The sequence below is a fragment of the Podarcis cretensis genome, assembly GCF_951804945.1.
Source record: "Podarcis cretensis genome assembly, chromosome: 4".
Taxonomy (NCBI): domain Eukaryota; kingdom Metazoa; phylum Chordata; class Lepidosauria; order Squamata; family Lacertidae; genus Podarcis; species Podarcis cretensis.
In genome coordinates, this window is record NC_137173.1 from 80835911 (window position 1) to 80858177 (window position 22267).

Genomic DNA, 22267 nt, shown 5'->3' on the forward strand with positions numbered 1-22267 from the left:
TCAATGACTTAGTATCTTTCACAACAAAAAGAAACCCCAAAGTTTTTCTGGGATAGGGATATTACTGCTAGTGTTTAGGATGCCCAGTAGACACAAATATATATATATATATATTTTAAACAGAGGACAGGCACACTTTAAGGAGCACTCCCATAACAAGATCTGCCAAATTGAGAAGCTGAGGATACACCGGATCTCTAGCTCAGCCAGAGATATGCTGGTGCTGAGCAAAGAATCTGGGGTCTTGAGTTGGGACCAGAAAGGGAAGATTTAGGTTGGATCCTGAACCAGTTCGGCTCAGTCACATGATCTGGCAACCCAACGCAGAATATTATTTGAAAATCTTGTTTCCCCTCTGTTAGGCTTAGGCAAAAGCCTAAGCTGAGTGGGGTTTGGATCTGGTGTAGCTTTCTGCTGGCTTAATTTACAAATGTTTTGCTTTACGCCAGCTTCTTGTACATAGGATTCGTCCCTTAAGACTTGCTGCATCAACTTCCGACACACTGTGGTACCATGTTAACACACCCACACAAAATAGACATCGCCATCATGTTGAGGAGACCCAGCAAGAAATGCTGAATTTTATTCAAAGTTTCATACATATACAATAAAGACATCGGATTCTGTAATTGTAATTTACAACAGCAGTAGAAAATTGAAATGTGGGTCATATTAAAGTGCAATGGTATATGTACAACCACATGAACAAGGAAAAGGCATTGTCAGGGACAATGTAAAAAGAGACAGCTTCTAATATAAGGGCTTTCTCTGTGGTTTTCGTTCCCCATAATAACTCCTCTCACTTGAGCCAGAGAAGCAATAAACCAATTTATTAATTCTATGCAAGAAAAGTCATTTATTTTTTGACAGTATCCCAAGCTAGGGCCACTGACAGAGGAAGGGTGTGTGTGTGTGTGTGTGTGTGTGTGTGTGTGTGTGTGTTTGTTTGTGTTAATGATGATGAAGGCCTGTGGATGCATCATAATTTTATCCTTCCTTCTAGGACGATTTTGTAATAGAGGGGTCCCCACTCCCAAACTCCTATTTACAAAATAAATTACAAAAGACTATTGCTATTTTATAACCACAACAGAACAGACAGTGCCTTGGCTGGCACAATCTCGTTTAAGATGCTTTCAAGAGATGCACTTTTCTGTGCTGGAAAATATATAAAGTAAAGCCTTGCACAACCTTTACATTGCTGCTGTATTAAGAAATTTAGGACATACAGAGGCCATCTTTAGCAGCCGGAAGTGTATAAATACATATTTTACATTAATACACATACACACACAAATATATATATATATATAAATATGAACATATACAAATAGATATAAAATTCTGCACTGACCAGAGCCAGTCACAGTTTGATTGTTAACTATAAGCCAGAACTTGTTCCTGACATTTGAAACAACAATCTGAGATGCTATTTATACTTCAGAAAAAAAGCAAAATCCAAATTAGTTTTATCTTGCCAGAGTCTAATTGCCTAGTATTCATTAAGTGCTGACCACCAAACATTCACTTCTTCAATAATATATGAATGAGGTACATACGCTATGAGCTGTAAGTTAATTCAGGTGTATGGATGAATCCAATGTGGTTTATACATCAGTTTACATACAACTAGCCTTTGGCAAGGCAGATTTATAAATCGTATCTTGAGGGGGAATAGCAGTTTACACAGCATCACTCTATTTCACATGTGTTAAATGAAATGCGTATGGTTTTCAACTTCGTTTATTTTAAAACTATACCCACAATGATTTTTCCCTGCTCAAATGACATACTCATGCATTTCATAGAAAATTAATCACCAGGAAGGATTTAGAAAAGTTTCATTTAGAAGAATTGTAGGCATCTTCTAACAGTAAAAGACAATTGCTTGCTATTATAGAATGTTTAATTTCTGGAAGTTCAACCCATATAAAACATGTTCCGGTATTTACTTGACAATTAAAAAATTGGGTTTGTTTTACCAAACAACTTATGAAATTACCAGCATTCTGTAAACAATTGTCCTTGATGGTAAAAATAACTCAAAAGGGCTATCGCCATAGATTGTTTTTAAAAAAAGGAAAGGAAAGGAAACGAAAGGGGATAGTCTCTGTTGAAGTGGAATTGCTTTTTCTTTTGAAGCAAAGATTACGAACAAGCTCATGGCTAGATAAAGCACAGTGGTTCAAAAAAACTAAGCCAGAAACCACAGCCAGATCAAAACGGATTCCCCTGATGCTGTAAGAGATTTCCTGCATATTAACACATTGCCTCAAGGAGGATTTCACGTAAAATGACCTGTAAAGATCACGTTTCTGTTTCCTTCTACATGATCAATTAACTTCATATTAATTATATATTAACATATATTCATTGTTTTACTGTACAGATTCACACCAATGGACACAACCTGGTTTCTTCATAGTATTCTCCCACATTATCCCTGTCCAGGTTCATTTTTTTCTAGGAAAATGATAATGCACCTTCCAGAAGATTCTCTTTCCAACAAGGCGGACTTCTTCCACTCCATGCTGCTGGCAATCCTTTACATCTTCATTCAATGTTTTTTTTTTGTTTTTTATATAAAATTTTCTTTTTTTTATTCAATGTCTTTTTTTCCCCTTTAAAATAAAAAAGATTTTGTAAGCTACCACTGAAACATGTGTATGTATGTGTGTCAGGGAATGGAGAGAGATGCAAGTTGATGGTAGCTTCTCTGTTTCATTTAACATCCAGCATTTGCATTAGAAGTTTGACAGTTTCGCAAGAGTCTTCATGGAGGTTTTAACAGGTTAGCCCTTTATGTCTGAGAAGCTGATGCTGCTGACGTTGCAACTCTCACTGTAGCTTGAAGATGAGCTCAGTGTACTGGAACCAGCTGCAGACTCTGGATGGAAGGAACACAAATTTACAGAGAAATATATCTGTAGCTATTGGGACGCGGGTGGCACTGTGGGTTAAACCACAGAGCCTAAGACTTGCCGATCAGAAGGTCGGCGGTTTGAATCCCTGTGACGAAGTGAGCTCCTGTTGCTTAGTCCCTGCTCCTGCCAACCTAGCAGTTCGAAAGCACATCAAAGTGCAAGTAGATAAATAGGTACCTCTCCGGCGGGAAGGTAAATGGCGTTTCCGTGTGCTGCTCTGGTTCGCCAGAAGCGGCTTAGTCATGCTGGCCACATGTCCTGGAAGCTGTACGCCGGCCAATAAAGCGAGATGAGCGCCGCAATCCCAGAGTCGGCCACGACTGGACCTAATGGTCAGGGGTCCCTTTACCTATATTTGTAGCTAACTTGGTACTGGGCCCTTTGACAAATTAAGTGCCAAAGCATTTACAATGAAAATCATACCTGAGCTGCTCAGAGATATAGCAGATTTTGAGTTGCCAAGCAGCACCAACAAACTGTTGACTGGAACCCAACTTTCTTTGCTTGTGGTCAGATTCTTTACATACCTAGGGGAAAATATTTTTTTTTGCTTTTAAACTATTAGCATTGAAATATTAGGCCTCATTTGGAAGCAAAGTAGTCCTTGTTTAGAGGCAGCCAACATTTTTTTGTATTTCTTCTGGTGCATATTGTAATACTCTAAAATCAGGGTTTCCCAAACTCCAGCTGTTTTTGGACTACAATTCCCATCATCCCTGACCACCGGTCCTGCTAGCTAGGGATGATGAGAGTTGTAGTCCAACAACAGCTGGAAACCCGAGTTTGGGATACTGCTCTAAATTAACAACATTCCATGTTAGAGAGATAGAGAGTTGAGGGCCACATGCTTCCTTCCCCATAAAGTCTCCTTTTCTAGTGAATTCCATCCATCAATCTGATTCTTTTAACCATGGTTAAAGGAATACTTTCTTATCAACTGTATCCATGGTTTGCAAACCAGTTTCAGGAACTGAAAGAGGTCAGAAACAATACTGAGAAATCAGCAATGGGAAGTGAACAATCTCACTGTCCTTTCCAAATCTCTTAACTATATTTACACATCTGGACATTGCACCAGGCCAAGGTGCTTTTGCGGACATTGTGTCTTAAAATATTGGTCTTCATACCAAAGTCCATCTTCTCCTTCATGCATCAGCTGAACTAACTCTCCGCTTTTCAGCACCAGGTCTTCAGGGCCTCCTCTGTCATGATCGGCCACAACAGTGTATTTACCAGGAGTCTAAACATACACAGTAGAAGATACAATTGGTTTAATGAGAAATAATCAAATAGCTATTAACTCTGAGGCAGATTTTATGGTGATCTAAGTGCCAAAGCTAAATCAGTTTTTTTAAAATGTGACTTATGTGGAGCATTTCTCTCTCATAACTGAGAAGCAGAATCACATCCTCTAGACTAGAGTGACTATGCGTATAAAAAAACCTTATTTAAAATACATTTTCCAGGGTTGTCACAGTCCTGTACAACCAAGAAATAGAACAGGGAAAGGGTTATGGAGTTCTGAATTATTTCACCAGCATTCCATGGGACTTAATTGTGTCAGTTTGGCCCATGATTAGCCAACATGGTGCCAACTACAAACTCCTATCAGTCCCAACCAGCTTGGTCAATTGTTAGGGATGGTGGGAGTTGAAGTTTGGAGGGCACCACATTAACTATCTCTGGTTTAGCCTTTCTCCAATGGTACACCAAAGTGCACCCTGTTCATTTTCCTCCCATCCCCCCCCCCCAATAACAACATACCAATTAGAGAGTTAGGCTACATTAGAATAAGTGCTGCAAAACTATTACCAACTCACTGTTCATTCTACCAGTGTCACTGAAATAATAATAATAAATAATACTAATACTACTAATAATAATACCCCACCTTTTTTCTCTGACAGGGACTCAAGGGGGCTTACAGATTAAACAAAAGGTTGTCATCTGCTGCATACCATACATTCTGATTGACAACTATTTCCAAAGACACCATCTTCAAGGGGTCTATGGGTCACTGTGGCCAGGTTCATACATTATATCTTCCTCCCTCCTATAAACATGAAAATATATTAGTTACCAGCTTTTTCTCTACTTTTACTTCTTCTTCTGCATCTGAGGAATTAAGTGGATCCTCTGCACTGGACCAGCCATCATTTTCTTCAGAAGCATCAAGTGACTGAGATGTTTTAGACCATCCTTAATAAACAAACAAGCAACTGTTATTGAAGCTTCTCAAGCAAGTACTGAACTGTTTTGATATAATAGCCATGAAGGGTTGTTTTTTAAATACTCAGAAAAGTATTATTTATTTATTTGACATTTAGTTGCGACTTCTATATAAAACGGGGGGATACACTTCGAACAGTTACAACAAAACACTAGATATCCTTTGAACCAATTCAATTGTACTAAGTGATATGCTGTCTTGGTGCTAATAGGCAGCTAGTGAGATCAACAACTGCAGCCAGGTAAGAAATGAGAACCTAACCAAAAAACAATGGTTTGATCCAGACTTAAATCAAGCTTAGAGTAAACCCACTGAAATCAATGGGACTTAAGTTAGGTTTGTCATTACTAAGTCCCATTGATTTCAATCCATGAGTCTGGATCCAATCCAATGTTTTTCCCCAAGCCGAACTACAGTGGTACCTCTGGATGTGAACGGGATCCGTACTGGAGCCCTGTTCGTATCCAGAAGCGAATGCAACCCACGTCTGCGCGTCTGCAGGTTGTGGTTCACCGCTTCCGCACATGCGCGTGACATCATTTTAACCCTCTGCGAATGTGCGAGCGGAGAAACCTGGAAGTAATGTGCTCTGTTACTTCCGGGTTGCCGCAGAGCACAACCCAAAAATACTTATCCCGAAGCTATTTCAACCCGAGGTATGACTGTATTATTAAATTTATTAGATCCTATAAAAAGTGGCGCTGTGGGTTAAAGCCTCAGCGCCTAGGGCTTGCCGATCGAAAGGTCGGCGGTTCGAATCCCTGCGGCGGGGTGCGCTCCCGCTGCTCGGTCCTAGCGCCTGCCAACCTAGCAGTTCGAAAGCACCTCCGGGTGCAAGTAGATAAATAGGGACCGCTTACCAGCGGGAAGGTAAACGGCGTTTCCGTGTGCGGCTCTGGCTCTGGCCAGAGCAGCGATGTCACGCTGGCCACGTGACCCGGAAGTGTCTCCGGACAGCACTGGCCCCTGGCCTCTTAAGTGAGATGGGCGCACAACCCCAGAGTCTGTCAAGACTGGCCCGTACGGGCAGGGGTACCTTTACCTTTACCTTATAAATAAGAGATGGCTAACCTTAGGTATCAGGTATCTCAAGAAAATTTTTCTGGTTCTCTGAAACCCCACTGATTTTGGGGTTGCAGGAAAAAATTAAAAATCCCACAATGTAGATATAGAATTGGGGTGAACAGAAGGGTTTAAAACACTTCATCCCAACATCCTTATGGGGATGCAATTTGTTTCAAGTCATCCGATTGCTCATTTGATGAGCAGGGAGCGGGCAATGATCTGCATAGATCAGGGAGGCTATGAGAGTGTTCAAGGAGTGACATTCACAGATGCCATGCTTCCCTGGAGTGCTAGACAAAGATTAATGCAATCTTTGGGCCAAAAAGGGTTAGCCACTCCATGTTGTTGGTGATTAACCTCAGCCTGTTTTTCTATGGCACTGCTAGAATAGATAACTCATTCTGATGACTCCTCAAAGTCTTGTTAGGTGACAAAAACTTACAAGGTAAGAAAACAAAAGACCAAAAAAAAAAAAAAGGAAAATAAAAGGTCCTGCTATTTATGTCATAAACGGTAATTCAAACAGTGGGAGACAGGCATGATTAGTCAAACACATCACAACGTGCTTCAACTGGTACACTTTTTAATCTGCCAAGTGTATCTGGCTCAAAATGCAATGGAATACGACACTTTACTCCCAAGTGCAATTTAGGATAAGAACTTTCACACAGATTAATGGTCCGCTAGTGGTTCATCAGGTTGGGAACGCCACGCTTTCATGTTGAACACTAAAGTATCCCTTGGAAGGTCATGAATATCCATTCCAATGAATAAAACATGTATTTAGTTTACCATGTCGCAACAAAGCAGCATATAATTTGATCTCTTCTTGTCTTTGTTTTTATTTTTTCACACCTATGTGCTAGCATAGATATGGCGTGTGCATGTGTGTGCATACTTGCTTGAGTTTAAAGCTGAACAATTCTATACTGCAAAAAATTACCAATTCTCCCTCTATGCCTCCCAAATAGCTTGCAATGAGAAAAATCTCTTCAGTTGTGCTTTTTGTATCATACATCATCATCACAACAGGATACAACAATGGACACAATAACAAATCATGCACGTGCTGGCAATGGTACACTTGTATTTCTCACTGAGAGTAGACTAAAAGCTACTGTTATTTCTGAGTATCTCATCTTCTAAATAATAATAATCCCAAATAAAACTCGTACAACAGATTTCCAAATGTGCTTATTGAAAAACAACCCACTTCAACACAGCTACAAGGATACTGTATGAGTTCCCTGCACTCTCTCTTGTGTCACATTCCCCTAGTGTGAGCAAGAAATGAAATCTACAGTGCTGCTCTGCAGATTAAAACAAGTCTGATTGTCAATGCCTTCCATTAATTACAATTAGGCAAATTAAATGAGCAGCGGTTGGCAAGACCCTTTGGGGTGGATCAGAATATGCTCTTCCCAAAGAAGGTCACTGGGACGTTTGCTCCCCCAGCCCCATGCTGCCAATAAATACTGTATAGCTATTTACTTTCACCTGTATAAATGCAAATGGCTGCCATTCACGTCTGTGGAAAATGTGGGAAGCTACACTTGGGGACCCTGTTATGATGGAGGCAAAACCTGCCCTTCTCATGTCATGAGAGGCTGGATGACCCAGCTTCCACAAGGGACACAGGTGGAGAACAACTCCTTGAGAAGTGGTTGTGATTGCCCATGCTAATCATATCAAGGGGTTTCTTGCAAATATAAAGAACACTTTTATAGTGAATAGAAGGTTGCACTTGGACTAGGGTAATTTTGGGCTTAAAACCCTTCTCTGCCATGAAGGTGCTTGTTGGTTGGCCTTAGGTCTCTTTTTCAGGACCAAAATACATTGGATGGAGTTCCAAAACTGGAATCCCTGATGACATTGCCTGGTTCAAATAGCAGCTTGGGGTGGAGTGGGGAGTATTAACCCTTTGCTATGATTCTGCAAAGCAAGTTACCCTTCTCTCATCCCATAGCTGCTATTAGTCACGGAGGGAAAGATACGCACAATAATAATAATATAATAATAATAATTTATTATTTGTACCCCGCCCATCTGGCTGGGTCTCCCCAGCCACTCTGGGCGGCTTCCATAAAAACCAAAAATACACTAAAATATCACAGATTAAAAACTTCCCTGAACAGGGCTGTCTTAAGATGTCTTCTGAATGTCAGGTAGTTATTTATTGCTTTGACATCTGATGGGAGGGCGTTCCACAGGGCAGGCGCCACGACCGAGAAGGCCCTCTGCCTGGTTCCCTGTAGCTTTGCTTCTCGCAATGAGGGAACCGCCAGAAGGCCCTCGGCGCTGGACCTCAGCGTCCGGGCAGAACGATGGGGGTGGAGACGCTCCTTCAGGTATACTGGGCCGAGGCCGTTTAGGGCTTTAAAGGTCAACACCAGCACTTTGAATTGTGCTCGGAAACGTACTGGGAGCCAATGTAGGTCTTTCAAGACCGGTGTTATGTGGTCTCGGCGGCCGCCCCCAGTCACCAGTCTAGCTGCCACATTCTGGATTAGTTGTAGTTTCCGAGTCACCTTCAAAGGTAGCCCCACGTAGAGCGCATTGCAGTAGTCCAAGCGGGAGATAACTAGAGCATGCACCACTCTGGCGAGACAGTCCGCAGGCAGGTAGGGTCTCAGCCTGCGTACCAGGTGGAGTTGGTAGACAGCTGCCCTGGATACAGAATTGACCTGCGCCTCCATGGACAGCTGTGAGTCCAAAATGACTCCCAGGCTGCGCACCTGGTCCTTCAGGGGCATAGTTACCCTATTCAGGACCAGGGAGTCCTCCACACCAGCCCGCCCCCTGTCCCCCAAAAACAGTACTTCTGTCTTGTCAGGATTCAACCTCAATCCATTAGCCGCCATCCATCCTCCAACCGCCTCCAGGCACTCACACAGGACCTTCACCGCCTTCACTGGTTCTGATTTGAAAGAGAGGTAGAGCTGGGTATCATCTGCATATTGATGGACACCCAGTCCAAACCCCCTGATGATCTCTCCCAGCGGCTTCATATAGATGTTAAAAAGCATGGGGGAGAGGACGGAACCTTGAGGCACCCCACAAGTGAGGGCCCAGGGGTCTGAACAATATTTGGGGAGGGAGGATCCCTGGCCCCAGTCTAAATCATGCTGCTTTTTGGACAATCCTGGAAACTCTGATTTTATCCTACTCAGTCCTCAGTGGAATTAACCCCACACAATGGAATGGGGAGGGACTACCAGGATGGATGCTGTCCTGAGCTTTTTGGAGGAAGGATGGCATACAAATAAGATTCCAGGCAGATTGAAAACCAATTTAAAATGAAGGAACAATTCCCAATTCTAGCTATAAATGAGTAAAATGGAACAACCACCCCCCGAAATGAGGCTTTCAGTTTTTCGGCAGTTCCTTACAAGACTTGTGCTTCGTGTCATCCATGACACTACAAGATGTTAGACGAAAGCCAAAGCGAGCCCTTAAAAGCAGCCACGAGTCACAGCACACATCACACCATGCACAAAGTCCATGTGGCCCCAGAAGAGATACGTTACCTTGCCTGCGCTGGGCTGCTAGTAAAAGATAAGTAGTGCTGACCCACTTGGCCCTGTTCCAAGTTAACACAGAACTTGCATCTGTGAAAGAACTGAATAATAAATATTCCTAGTGCATTATGCTGTTGCCATGATACCACCTTCCACCCTGAGCTTGAAATTGGAAGCTAGATTCCACTCAATCATACTTAAAATGAAATAGCCTTGCACTATTTATCGAACATAGATCTATCATTTCTCTCCCCCACCCTTCCTAATGTTTGCTATCTTTTTATCAGGTTATATGTTGCAACAACCTATCCTCCCCCAGCTCTACTCCTAGGTTCTCATCTCTCAGCTTTTCACACAATGTGGTTTCCTGGCACATTTGTCCCTGAACTTAAGTGAAGGTACAGAAAATTGCATTGCTTTGTTGGCTACCAGGTGTGGCAATTTCAGTCAAAGTGAAGTGCATGCTACTGTTAGGATTCTGCGATTTCAAGTCTGGAAAGTTGGCTCCACTCTACCTCTCAAACCCAAAGGAGTTGGATCACTCTTTACTTCATGTCGTTTAGTGTTTTTGTCTGGGCTGGTAGGAGAAGCTGCAGCAGGGCAAACAGGCAAAAAAAGACGGAGAGACAAGAAAAAGATATTGAAGAATTCGAGAGAGAGAAAAAATAGGTGGGTTGCATGCAAATTACCTTTGAGTTTAGACTGGAAAACAAAAGTAGAATCTCATACTTTTAACTGCTATTCATAAAAGCAAGGAAAAAAAACATTTTTAAAATCTAGGAATAATCAAAAAGTGCATAATTGTGGTTATATGTACAAATATTAAAAAGCTGTTAGCAAGGTTATAATTAATTTGCAATTTTCTTTATTTTCTGTATTTATATATCATTTTATTCCAATGAAACTAAATCCTGGATCAATACCTGGTCGTGAAAGAAGGATCATTGGCAAAGTCTGGCTTTTAGCGGTAGGAGACGCTGTTTCTGTCAAGGCAAGCATGGAATATTAGTGCTTACCAATATGAACTTTAAGTAGCTGGCTGCACTCATTGGCAGCTTCTCCAGAAAGAACTCAAAGGTAATGGGGTTGTTAAAAGAAGGGGAGAGAGAAAAAAGAGACTTTTCCCATCAGGGCGATGGATGCATAATGTTGGTCACTCCTTTCAATCTCATAATAGTTCCATGGTTATAGTGTGAATGACATCTCAACATGTCTTCCTGGACAATTTAGATAAGTTATTCACTATCAGCATGGAACCACTGTGCATTCATATAGGTGTGCTCATGGCTCCCACAACCAAAGCACTGTAATAATAATTTAAAGCAGCCCAGAGCAGGGCAGGGCAGGGCTTAAAAACGCTTTCATGTAAAACGGTACAAAGGAAAATGCTATCAGAGATAACAGCTCTGAGAGCAAGACTAAGTCCACCTTCTGTGGTGGAAAAACACACAACCTCTTTTCCTTAGGGACCTGTGAAAATAACATTTCAAAAGGGTCTCTTTTTTTAAAAAAACCCAGCTCGTCTTGATAGAAAGCTTTCTTGAAGGAAGCAAGTGCATTCCTTCTCCAGTAACAAACTGAGTTTATGATGATTTTATTTTATTATTTATACCCTGCCCATCTGGCTGGGTTTCCCGGGTAAGTTTTTAGAGATGACAGAACACAGCATGGAACATGAGAAAAGAGTGGAAGGAGTTGTCCACTGGGAACACATCATGACAGTGATCCTAAAACTGCATTAATTGCCTCCAAATATCTGGCAAAAATTAAGCCAATTCCAACTTATAGAGCTTGAACCTTACTTTCCTAGACACTGCGTTTATCTCCAAGTATAATCTCAGTCCTTAATAACCAGGAAGGACTTGACTGACTGACTGACTGACTGACTGATTGATTGATTGATACTGCCCCCACCTCACCCCCCAATCCCCACCACAAATGAAGTTTGAACATTCATTGTTCACAGAAAAGCATTCTGGTTGGTGTGCAACACATCGTACAATTTTTGTGGAGCTCCCTCCCAGCTCCAGGTCTCCTGTATTTTGTATTTTGAAAAAGAGATTAAGGAGCAAGGTCTCCCTATCTGAACAGAAAGGCAACAGCTTGAAAGTTTGGGTGATTTATGGCGGGGAGCTTTAATGAAAAGATGCTAAAGCAACTTTTTAATCTTGTCAACAAAAATCATTTCAATCCTTCTATTTAGCCTCATATTTTACATTAGCTTCACAGCTCAAGGCCTAACAGCTGTCCTTTCGAATTTTTCAAGTCCTTAATTGGGGCTTTGAAAAACCAAGAGTTAAGGCTTTGAAGTTACAAGAACCATTTTGGAAATACACAAATCCTAACGGTTTGAATCCTAAGTACAAAGTTTCCAAGTCTTTTAATTCCTGTGCATTCAATGCCAACTACCTGCAAAAACCTGATCTAGAGGGTGTAAGGACTCTTTGGCATGGTGCATAGAGGCCTCTTCCTTGGATTCAAGCCAATATTTCTACACATACAATCAGTGGCAACTACAGTGTGTAACTGAACAAAAATAAACCAGCTAGTTTTGTAAAATTTACTTTTTACTTTTCTGGCTTTGGGGATTAGTAATACTGTACATTACAATGTGTGTGTGTGTGTGTGAGAGAGAGAGAGAGAGAGAGAGAGAGAGAGAGAGAGAGAGAGAGAACTGAGAAATCTGAGATAGTATCTTCAATAAAATGAAGACAGAGAGGAAAAAGATAGAGGGAAAGAACAGAGGAGTCAAAGGTAAACCAGAAGGTTGTGCCAGAAAAGTAAGGCATTTATGAATAATTAATTATTGAAATTGGAACAAATTAACAGAATCACCCACATGATTACTACACTTTTAGAATCATTTAATTTTTTTAAAGGGCTTGAATCATAATTTAGTAATGAAAAATCACCCTATGGAGACAAATAGGTTCCTGCAAAGAAATCAGTGTGGTTCTTCTATGGGATTTAAGACAGGCATGCTATTGAACAGATATTAAACAGAACCAACTAGCTAATATTTGTTCTATACCTACCTAAAAAAATTTTTTTATTTTATTTTTGCATACCTGTTGGTTTTATCTATGACAAGAGTTGACATCAGAAAATATGGTCACATGACCAAAATATGGTTACAACTCCTTTTATGCAACAACTTATTCCACTTTACAGTAATTGATGCCCATTAATAACCAAAGGGTCCTTCAAATTTACCTTTGCCTTTTTCAGGATACTTTGATGCTACTGAGGTTACACATCCATCAGGACTTACAACACCAGCACTTCTCTCCTCCTGTTTTCTGATGTTCCTTGCCTCATTTCTTGAAGGACTGTTCATGGAAGAAAAATAAGACTACACTAAGGGCCAATTCACTTGTTCCCATTACAAGATAACCACAACAATCTCAGACCAAGTAAAACAAACTTTTTCTTTTCCTTTCTTTTTTTTAAGCAAGACACAACCTTACAAATTAGACATGCTTTCCCACTTAATGGGTACGGGGAGAGATGTTCTACACTACACACTATGGTATTGTGTTTGCCTAGCGCGTTACATATCTACAATAAATATTTCAGAAGAAAAATGGACAAATTTGTACCTGACACGGTTATTTTTAAGCTGAGACTTGCAGGGAATGCTTCAGGTTGCCTACCAGTGAGGTAGGTAAAGGTGCAGGTAACCTGAAAGTTTCTAAAAATGCATGTGTACAAAAGTTGGGATCATCGTTCGCTACTGTTTGTAAAAGCACCCATATAGAAGGTGCTATACGTAGATTAACAAGGCATTTAAACTTGCACACTGCAATATTTAGAAAGTTAATTAAAAGCAAATAAATGGTTTTAGAGACAGGCAAAGCAGGAAACATTGAAATCGGAAGAGTATTCGATGAATCAATGTTTTATAAAGTAATTTGTGGAGCAGATAGCAGCTTACCTGGTATTATTAGACGATGCAGGTAAAGGGAGACTGTGTGTATGTTCTAGAACTCTATGCTGGCTAGCTTCTGTAAGGAAAAGAGAGAGAGAAAGAGAAAGCCTACCTATCAAAGCATCTCAGGCAAGCTGCAAACTTTTGGTTCAGATTTTAGAAGTTCTGTGCAAAGTTTGGAGCTCTCACCAAATACTGAAGGGGGACCAAATTATAAGGCTTCTGTTACACTACAACAAACTAAGCATGAACAGAACTCTTTGACAGTAACTGTGGGACTTTGGTTCCAAGCTGGGAGCAAATTAGCAGCAACCCCAACATCAGGACAGGGTGGGAAGTTTTGCATCCATCCCCAATTGCAACATCTTTAATCTTCCCCCACAAAATACAACGGAAGGCGCTTATCATCTGTAAGGGAAACTAAATGCAGCCATCATACTGATAGCCACATTGCTACTGACAGATATTAGGGAGAAAGAAAAGACTTACGCCTGCATGCCTGTAACTGACTGGTCAGTACTTTCCTAATTTCATTTACCCAGGTGGATTTGACTTCCAGGGTTGGAGCCTGCATCAAAAAGAAAAAGGCAGAAATTCAGCCAACTATTTGCCACAAATTAAGCCATTTCGAAACGAGACAGGCAGGACCAATGTTTTCGGGCCTCAAACAAAACATCTACAACTCCATAAAACTGCCTTTAAAAGGCAGCACAATGCTTAATTTGGGGGGGGGGGGTTACCTGTATTATATACACTTCTTCCCTTGCATTATACCAGATTTCAAATTTTTTAGCGTCACCTTTAACGTTCTCTGTTATTCCAACAGCAGTCATCTGAAAACAAAAGGAATGTTAAATTGACATCCTGCATGACACCCTTGCTATTTTTTTGTGATATATGTGTGTGTGTTTGTGTGTGTGTTGCTGCAGCCAAAAAGGTATCATTTTTGCTCTAGTATTTATTAAAATGTTTATTTTTTTTTTTTAAAAACCCTTATCTTACATTTAAGGAATTCTTGAAGCTGTATGAGGGTGCTTTCTCATATCCTTCTCCGTTTTCTTCTCTCTTTTTACAGAACAGTATTGCCTTCTCATGAAGGAAAAGGTGCCTCTGCATTGGCTTGAAACGTGCCAGGTCCTTCACTTTCGAGTGCCCCTTTTTGTGATCAGTCCATACACTGAAAGATCCCTGCATCAGAAGCTTGCCAAGTTCATTCAGGTTTCCCTTAAAACAAAAAAGCAAAAACAAAAAAGCAGACTGTTTACACTTTGTTAGTAATATTTAGAAAGGAAGACCAGCAATGGGAGCAGCACCATGGGTAGAATAAAATCTTGTTTCTCATTTCTACTTGCCAGATCTCCCCTCCCGTTCCCCCAACATGCTGTTCTCAGGGTTCCCTTGATCCTCCTGAGTAAATTTGGGGAAGGCGTGGGGGATGCACATGGATGGGGAAGAGAAGCAGAGAAGCAAGAGAAAGTTGCACCAGGGGAACTAGGCGAACTAATACCAGTGTACTGGAAGAAGCAAATATCACCAGTGTCAAAGCAATGATTCTTCAACATCAACTTTGCTGGACTGGTCATGTTGTGCGGATGCCTGATTATCATCTTCCAAAACAACTACTCTATTCCGAACTTAAAAATGGAAAGTGTAATGCTGGCAGTCAACAAAAGAGGTTTAAAGACTCTCTCAAGGCAAATCTAAAAAAATGTAGTATAAACACCGGCAACCGGGAAACACTTGCCTGCGAGCGCTCCAATTGGAGAACAGCCTTTACCAAAGGTGTCATGTACTTTGAAGACACTCGAACTCGGGGCGCAAGGGAGAAACGTGCTAAGAGGAAGGCATGCTTGGCAAACCCACACTGTGATCAACTCCCGCCTGGAAACCAATGTCCTCACTGTGGAAGGATGTGTGGATCCAGAATTTGCCTCCACAGTCACTTACGGACTCATTGTTAAAACCGTGTTTATGGAAGACAATCTTACTCGGCTACGAGTGATCGCCAAAGAAGAAGAAGTTATGTTGGCTTGTGCAGGTGGAACAATTTAGTTGAAGCTGGTCCTAAGCCTGCATTATTCTCCTGCAACTGGGTGGGTTGGTTCTATGGTCTTGCCTCTTAAGTCCAGTGAACAGTCCCTTCCTGAAGAAATGGAGAACATCCAAAGTCTGGACTTGTTACATAAGGCTGCTGGGTCTCAGGAACTAACCAAAAATGTTTCAGAGTTTTAGTCTCCCCTTCTCTCAGGGATTTGGATGGCAAAAGTTAAATGTTAAAAGACAGGAACCAGAATTAAGGTGTGGGATGGTAGAGAGAAGAAAAACCTATTTTATATAAGTCTTCTCAGCAACACCACCCTGCAGCTTTCTATTCCATTCTAAAATGTGCGTATCTTTCTGTGGGTGAGCGACACACACCAAACACAGGCTAAGTGACATGCCACCAGAAATAATGTAAGAAGGGAAAACATTTTCTCGTAAGTGCCAACTAACAGAATATACTGCAGCTCAATGTATTTTGAAACAAGTTCCTTCTTCAGCAGCAACCTCAAAACTTTCGAACTCTGTAGAACAGCAGAAGGAGCTTCGACACATATTGCAGCTCATCTAATACTGTTAGTAAAAGTGCAAGACAGGGCAAAAATATATGTTTGAGCTGCTGCAACTATTCTATATATCGTATTTTTTGCTCTATAAGACTCACTTTTTTCCTCCTAAAAAGTAAGGGGAAATGTGTGTGCATTTTATGGAGCGAATGCAGGCTGTGCAGCTATCCCAGAAGCCAGAACAGCAAGAGGGATTGCTGCTTTCACTGCGCAGTGATCCCTCTTGCTGTTCTGGCTTCTGAGATTCAGAATATTTTTTTTCTTGTTTTCCTCCTCCAAAAACTAGGTGTGTTTTGTGGTCTGGTGCGTCTTATAGAGCGAAAAATACGGTGTGTATGTGTGTGTGTGTGTGTGTGTGTGTGTGTGTGTGTGTGTGTAAACTTTTAAGATTCCTTCTAAAGAAGGAAGCTGTAGTCTGAAATGCACTGAGGTGGAGCAAATCTTGTAGGATGGCATTTTTGATAACTGGCTTCTTCTTTCTGCATTCTTTCAGTAGTTTTAACCATCATTTCAGATAAGTAGTGGTGGTGGTGGTGGTATGGAAAACTGTTGCAGAAAATATTGGCACTACTGCTTGCATTATGTATCGCTAAAATGTGAAATTTTAATGCTACTACTTACATCATAGCCAGTGATTGCAATTTGGTGCATGGAATCATTAACTGCTTTAAGAATTCCCAATATTGATGTCAGTGCCTCTTGAAGATCTTCTGCTCCTTCACAATTTTTACTGTATTTTAGCATTTCCTGTGAAAGAAGTAAATATATAGCACCTTATGAATCTCAAGAGCAACAAAATTCTCTAGATACAACTGGGGAGCTACTACTATATGCCATAAAATAAATGGAGACTGCAATATAAAATATAAATTTCCAATCTGAGAAGGGCAGAACTCGAGACAGTGAAGCTGGGAGACCTTAGTTCAAGTACTATATTTTCTCAGCACTTCTTATATGACCTTAGTAAAGACATTGGCCTGGTTCACACGTAATGATTAACCTAATCTGTACATGTTACGTCCTCTCATGCAGCAGAAGAAGGAATAAACCACAATTTAATATCTCTTTCTAGGATTGTTGGCTGGTACATGACAAGTCAGAAATTGTGGTTTAAAATAAACTTTAAGTCAACTGCAAAACAAAGTTAACTCTAAAATCTGGGTTGTGATGTGTGCTTGCTTAAACGAGAATTTATTCTGAACCACGATTCTTGGTTTAGATGCAACGGCAAACCAGGAAATTGAGAAAGAGAGACTGAATCTCATTTTGATTCCCCTCCCAGCTGTGCTGAGAGAAGAAGAAAGGGGAATACTCCAGTTCAAGGGGTTCATGCATATAACCTCAAACCACAGCTCAGCATTATTTGGGAACCTGCCCATTATCTCCCAGACTCAGCTTGTCAGCTCATAATGATTTACTTCACTGCAATCTTGCTGAAGGCAACTATAATGGAAGACTGTAAAGCATGCTGCAAATTGCAAACACTGTCAAAGCTATAAACTATGGAATTACTCATAGCGGTCAGTTGCTCTAAATCAGTCACTTAGAATCCCCCCCCCCAAAAAAAAATGTTATTGGTTTTCACAAAATTTTTTAAAAAAACCACTAACAAATAAACAGACAAACATAAATCATAACCTTATTAAAACTAATCTTCTTAGCATTGTTAAGTGACTTCCTCGTATCCCCCTAGTTGGATTTCAATGAATATCATTTTAACGGTTTTCCAAATCAAAGTTCTTAAAATCTTAACTTAATCACTTAACATCAGTCATTCTTCCCAATTCAGCATTAAACATAATAATTTCTCACATTACTTATTTAAATCCTAGGCCTAGCTGGTAACTGCAAGCTTTTTCCAATTAATTTAACTTGATGTATTTAGCTAAATAGTCATTAAATTTCTTCCATTCTGCTAGAACCTCCAAACAAGGTCACTTAGAAATTAACTAAAGGCATGGCTAAAATAGTATTCTACTCCTACCTTTAGCAAAAGCTGATATTTGGTTATTCTTTGAACAGGTTTCAGTAAATAGGAATCCAAACTCAGCTTGTGGTCAAGTTTTCTCTGACACTCCTATAAATATAAATGAATAAAGAACTGAAAAAATCCTTCTATGAGATGCAATGAGAAAGATAGTAATCAACTAATTATGTGTTTACAGTAAAATAAAGAATACCTGAAAGAATACAGAGTCTGAGAACTGCCTCCACAGACTTTCAGATCGAGGTTTATTTTGACAATATTTTTCATAAATCTGAAAGTCTTCCATCTGAATGAGAGAAAATAATTATTACAAAATTTTTAAGTTTTCATGCAATTATGAAGTAAACTACCACACTTACAATGGGCATTTGACTAAGTCTTACTCAGAGGAGACCCACTAAAATGAAAGAAGATGGCTAAGCTAAGTCAATTGCTTTTAATGGATCTACTCTTGAGGAAAGCTTGAATAACAACCATTCTTATTAACGGACTGTTGAAATATGTATGGCTGTTCTGATTGGCTAAAACTAAGTTGACATTACATCACGCAAAGTAAACCCCCCCCCCATTAATTCATGTCTCTGTTCCTGTGGGAACTCACAAAAAAACCCCTGTATTATTTATTTAATATCTATACCCCACCCTTCCTCCCTGAGGAGCCTCAGCTGGTAAGCACATCACTGTTAAAACAATACAATGAAAAATAAAATAACATATTTAAAATGTCTTTTTTAAAAAACAACAACATACTCTCATAATCATTTAAACGTTGCCAAGAAAAAGTTTAGCCATCCAAGGTCTGGGTAAACAGGAATGTTTTAAAATCCGCCCTGAAAGGTTATAAAAAGGGGGCAGATACACCTCACCACAGAGGAGACATTCCACAAACAGGGAATCTCCACTGAGAAGGCCCCGCCTCATAACAATGCCAACCAGGCAGCACCCAGCAGTGGCACTTCCAATAGGGCATTCTCTGCTGGGTGTAGGGCCCAAGACGGTTGACACTAGGGAAGGCGCTCTTTCAGGTACAGTGGTACCTCGGGTTACAGACGCTTCAGGTTACAGACGCCGCTAACCCAGAAATAGTACCTCGGGTTAAGAACTTTGCTTCAGGATGAGAACAGAAATTGCGTGGTGGCAGTGGAAGGCCCCATTAGCTAAAGTGGTACCTCAGGTTAAGAACAGTTTCAGGTTAAGAACGGACCTCCAGAACGAATTAAATTCTTAACCCGAGGTACCACTCTACTTGGGTCCCAAGCTGTTTAGGGCTATGTTTGCCAGCACTGGCACCTTGAACTGGACTGGTATTACACAACGTGACCCACAACAGTGAAACTCAGCTGGGTTGATATGACTGTACTTTCCTAGAAGCTAGCAGAACTCAGAATTCTAATCTTCCTCTCTAATATGCATTTGTTTCAGCACGAAGGCCTAGACCTGTGGTTCCCAAGGTGGGGCACACACCCCACAGGGGGGTAATCTGATTTTTAAGGGGGGCAATTTGAGAATGACTTAGACCATGTTAATGGCCTTTTAGGCTTCCTCCAAGTGAATAGGAGTTCACTTTTTGAATAGTAAGAATTATATGTTACGCGGGTGGGGGGGGATCAGGATTTTAGAGATGCTTAGGTGGGGCATGGCCACAAAAAGGTTGGGAACAACTGGTAGACATTTGCAATACAGACGTTACTCGGGAAGAACGATCAAGTTAGCAAAACAACTATGCTCTCGATCAGCTGGTGGGCATACTTCAGGCTTGTTGAATCTATTTCGCTTTTCATGAGAACTTCCAAGGTTCACCAACCAGAGACAGATGCGAAATAGTGGCTCAGCATAACTGGGAGCCGAAAACTTTTATGGATCTACTGCAAGTCATTCAGCAATTTTCCACTAGATCCTGATCCCACCCCTGCAACAGACCACTTAAAACGGGTTGTGCACACATGATTTTTGTCACATTCATCGTAAAACTTTCATCATTAACCATATGTACCAGCTTTATTCTTGGTTGAATTAGGAACTTGCAACCATGGCTTAATTTCTCCTCATATTGCTGGTGCCAGAATGAAAACTATTCTACCAATGAAAGGTCAAACACAAAAACTATAACCCTCATTTTCGTACTACTTACCCTTTCAAGGAAACACCTTCCTACCAGTTCTGGATATTCTATGTAATTTTCTAGTTCTCTTAAGAATATTCTGCAAAGAAAATAATTTTAATTTATTTGAAAAATATGGAGAAACAATTGATAACTATATACAGCTCCTCTACCTTTTAATATATACAGTGGTACCTTGGTTTAAGAACAGTCCTGTTTAAGAATGATTTGGTTTACAAACTCTGCAAAACCGGAAATAGTGTCCCGGTTTGAGAACTTTACCTTGGTCTAAGAATGGAATCCGCACGGTGGAAGGGCACTGGCCTCAATAGGGAAAGCGCACCTCAGTTTAAGAATGGTTTCAGTTTAAAAATGGACTTCCGGAACGGATTAAGTTTGTAAACCAAGGTACCACTGTACTGTCTGAAATCTCAGAAGCAGGGAGCTGTAGTATCCTTACATGAAACTAAACAAAGATGAATCTAAAACAGCACCAAGATCAAAGTAGCATTACTGCTTACTTTTCTTACAGATTTCACGCTTAAATACAGTGGCCACTACATAAAGAAGACCCCTCAGGAATCTATGGTTACATTTGCATATCACACTAAACCACAGTTTCGTACAAATTGAATAAGCTTCAGCAAAAGGAATGGGACAACCACAGTAAGTACTTACACAAGAGAGTTTGGGTGCAAACCCTATAGTAATTTCCATGGGGTTCTGACAAAGAACCAATGTGTGAAAAGGCTGAAGCAATGGATTTGTGGACTACTACTTTAAAGAAGCTTAACTACTGTGACTCTGCAAAACCAAATAATTTGGGGGTTTCGATGTATTTTTTTTTTAATCGCAAAGAATATGTTCTAATGTGTTCATTTTAATTTTCTGTTAATATGACTAGAAATTTGTGCACAGGCCACAAATCTTAACCTGTTGTGAAAGTGATAGATTTCTTCCATGTTTCCAAACAAGACATCTTTCTTATTTTGCAGCCCTGGTAAAATGAGATGTGCCATTAAGGGGCTGTCCATTTCTGCAGCGTAGCCCTGTAATACAAAAGGCAAGCAGATTAATTGCTTGCAGTTAGTTCCAACATCTCTCTCTCTTTCTTCAGCGAGTCTAGTCTGCTCAAAGCTGATAAACACACAGCAATATTTCAACATCACTGCGGGGGGAGGGGGAGGAGAGACTATTCAATGTCCAGTACAGCAGCTCTCCCTTTTAATTCAAGCCCAGTTCTGCAAAAAAACAAAAACACACACATCTGCCGTCTTATAAACAGCTTTGGAGAATATTCTAGTTAAAAAGGAAGTTTACAAAAATCAGAATGTATTTTTGAAATGCATGTAAATTCAAGACTATTTATAAAAATCCATCCAACTGATAATTCCAGTGTTTTGGATCCTGAGCTCACCACAATGACTATGGATCCCCATATCGTGACCTTTCCAGCCAATTGTTCTTCTTCCTTCCTGACCTAAGTTCCTGTTTATGACATCTGCTGTAGGCAACAAAGCCAGATCTATTCTTTAGCACTTCCACACAGCAGGAAAGACGCACAAACTTGTTTTAATTTGCACTTTTAAGTACTCATGTACTCTTCATTCGGTACAGCTAGGCAAGATTTTCCTTTTGCCTGGGTTCATATAAAGAACCTGGCTTAGAAAGCGAAACAAGGCAGAAATGCAATAGAATACATTATGTCACCAGGCACACTGATGAAAACAACATTTTGATCTCCCTTCCGTACCACAACATTAGGAGGTACATGGACGAAGGCCTTTCTGCCTCCGCATCCTTCGTCACCAGGAACTTGGGAGATGCAAAATGTGATGGCCCTATATGGGAAGTATTTCCAAATATTATGGCAGGAAGGAGGAACAGGTCTGCACTGGGAATCTGTCT

At 40.5% G+C, this 22267-nt stretch overlaps 1 protein-coding gene across 12 annotated transcripts in view; it reads right to left on the reverse strand.

The window, feature by feature from the left end:
- Window positions 1-552: 552 nt before the first annotated feature.
- The window catches only part of MCF2L (MCF.2 cell line derived transforming sequence like), a 119281-nt gene continuing 97566 nt past the window's right edge, over window positions 553-22267 (reverse strand). For 7 of the 12 annotated variants that reach the window (XM_079972491.1, XM_079972495.1, XM_079972502.1 and 4 more), the window contains 16 exons: window positions 21293-21408; window positions 20390-20459; window positions 18452-18544; window positions 18256-18348; window positions 16893-17018; window positions 14668-14889; window positions 14406-14498; window positions 14155-14233; window positions 13672-13741; window positions 12951-13066; window positions 10661-10720; window positions 10253-10327; window positions 5005-5123; window positions 4052-4164; window positions 3348-3451; window positions 553-2887 (listed from right to left, as the gene is read on the reverse strand). In XM_079972491.1, coding sequence (XP_079828617.1) covers window positions 2793-2887; window positions 3348-3451; window positions 4052-4164; window positions 5005-5123; window positions 10253-10327; window positions 10661-10720; window positions 12951-13066; window positions 13672-13741; window positions 14155-14233; window positions 14406-14498; window positions 14668-14889; window positions 16893-17018; window positions 18256-18348; window positions 18452-18544; window positions 20390-20459; window positions 21293-21408 — 1644 coding nt within the window. In that variant the 3' untranslated portion in view covers window positions 553-2792. Of the gene's footprint in view, window positions 2888-3347; window positions 3452-4051; window positions 4165-5004; window positions 5124-9746; window positions 9828-10252; window positions 10328-10660; window positions 10721-12950; window positions 13067-13671; window positions 13742-14154; window positions 14234-14405; window positions 14499-14667; window positions 14890-16892; window positions 17019-18255; window positions 18349-18451; window positions 18545-20389; window positions 20460-21292; window positions 21409-22267 lie in introns of all 12 variants that reach the window. The other 5 variants (XM_079972501.1, XM_079972494.1, XM_079972493.1 and 2 more) reach the window with 4 other exon arrangements.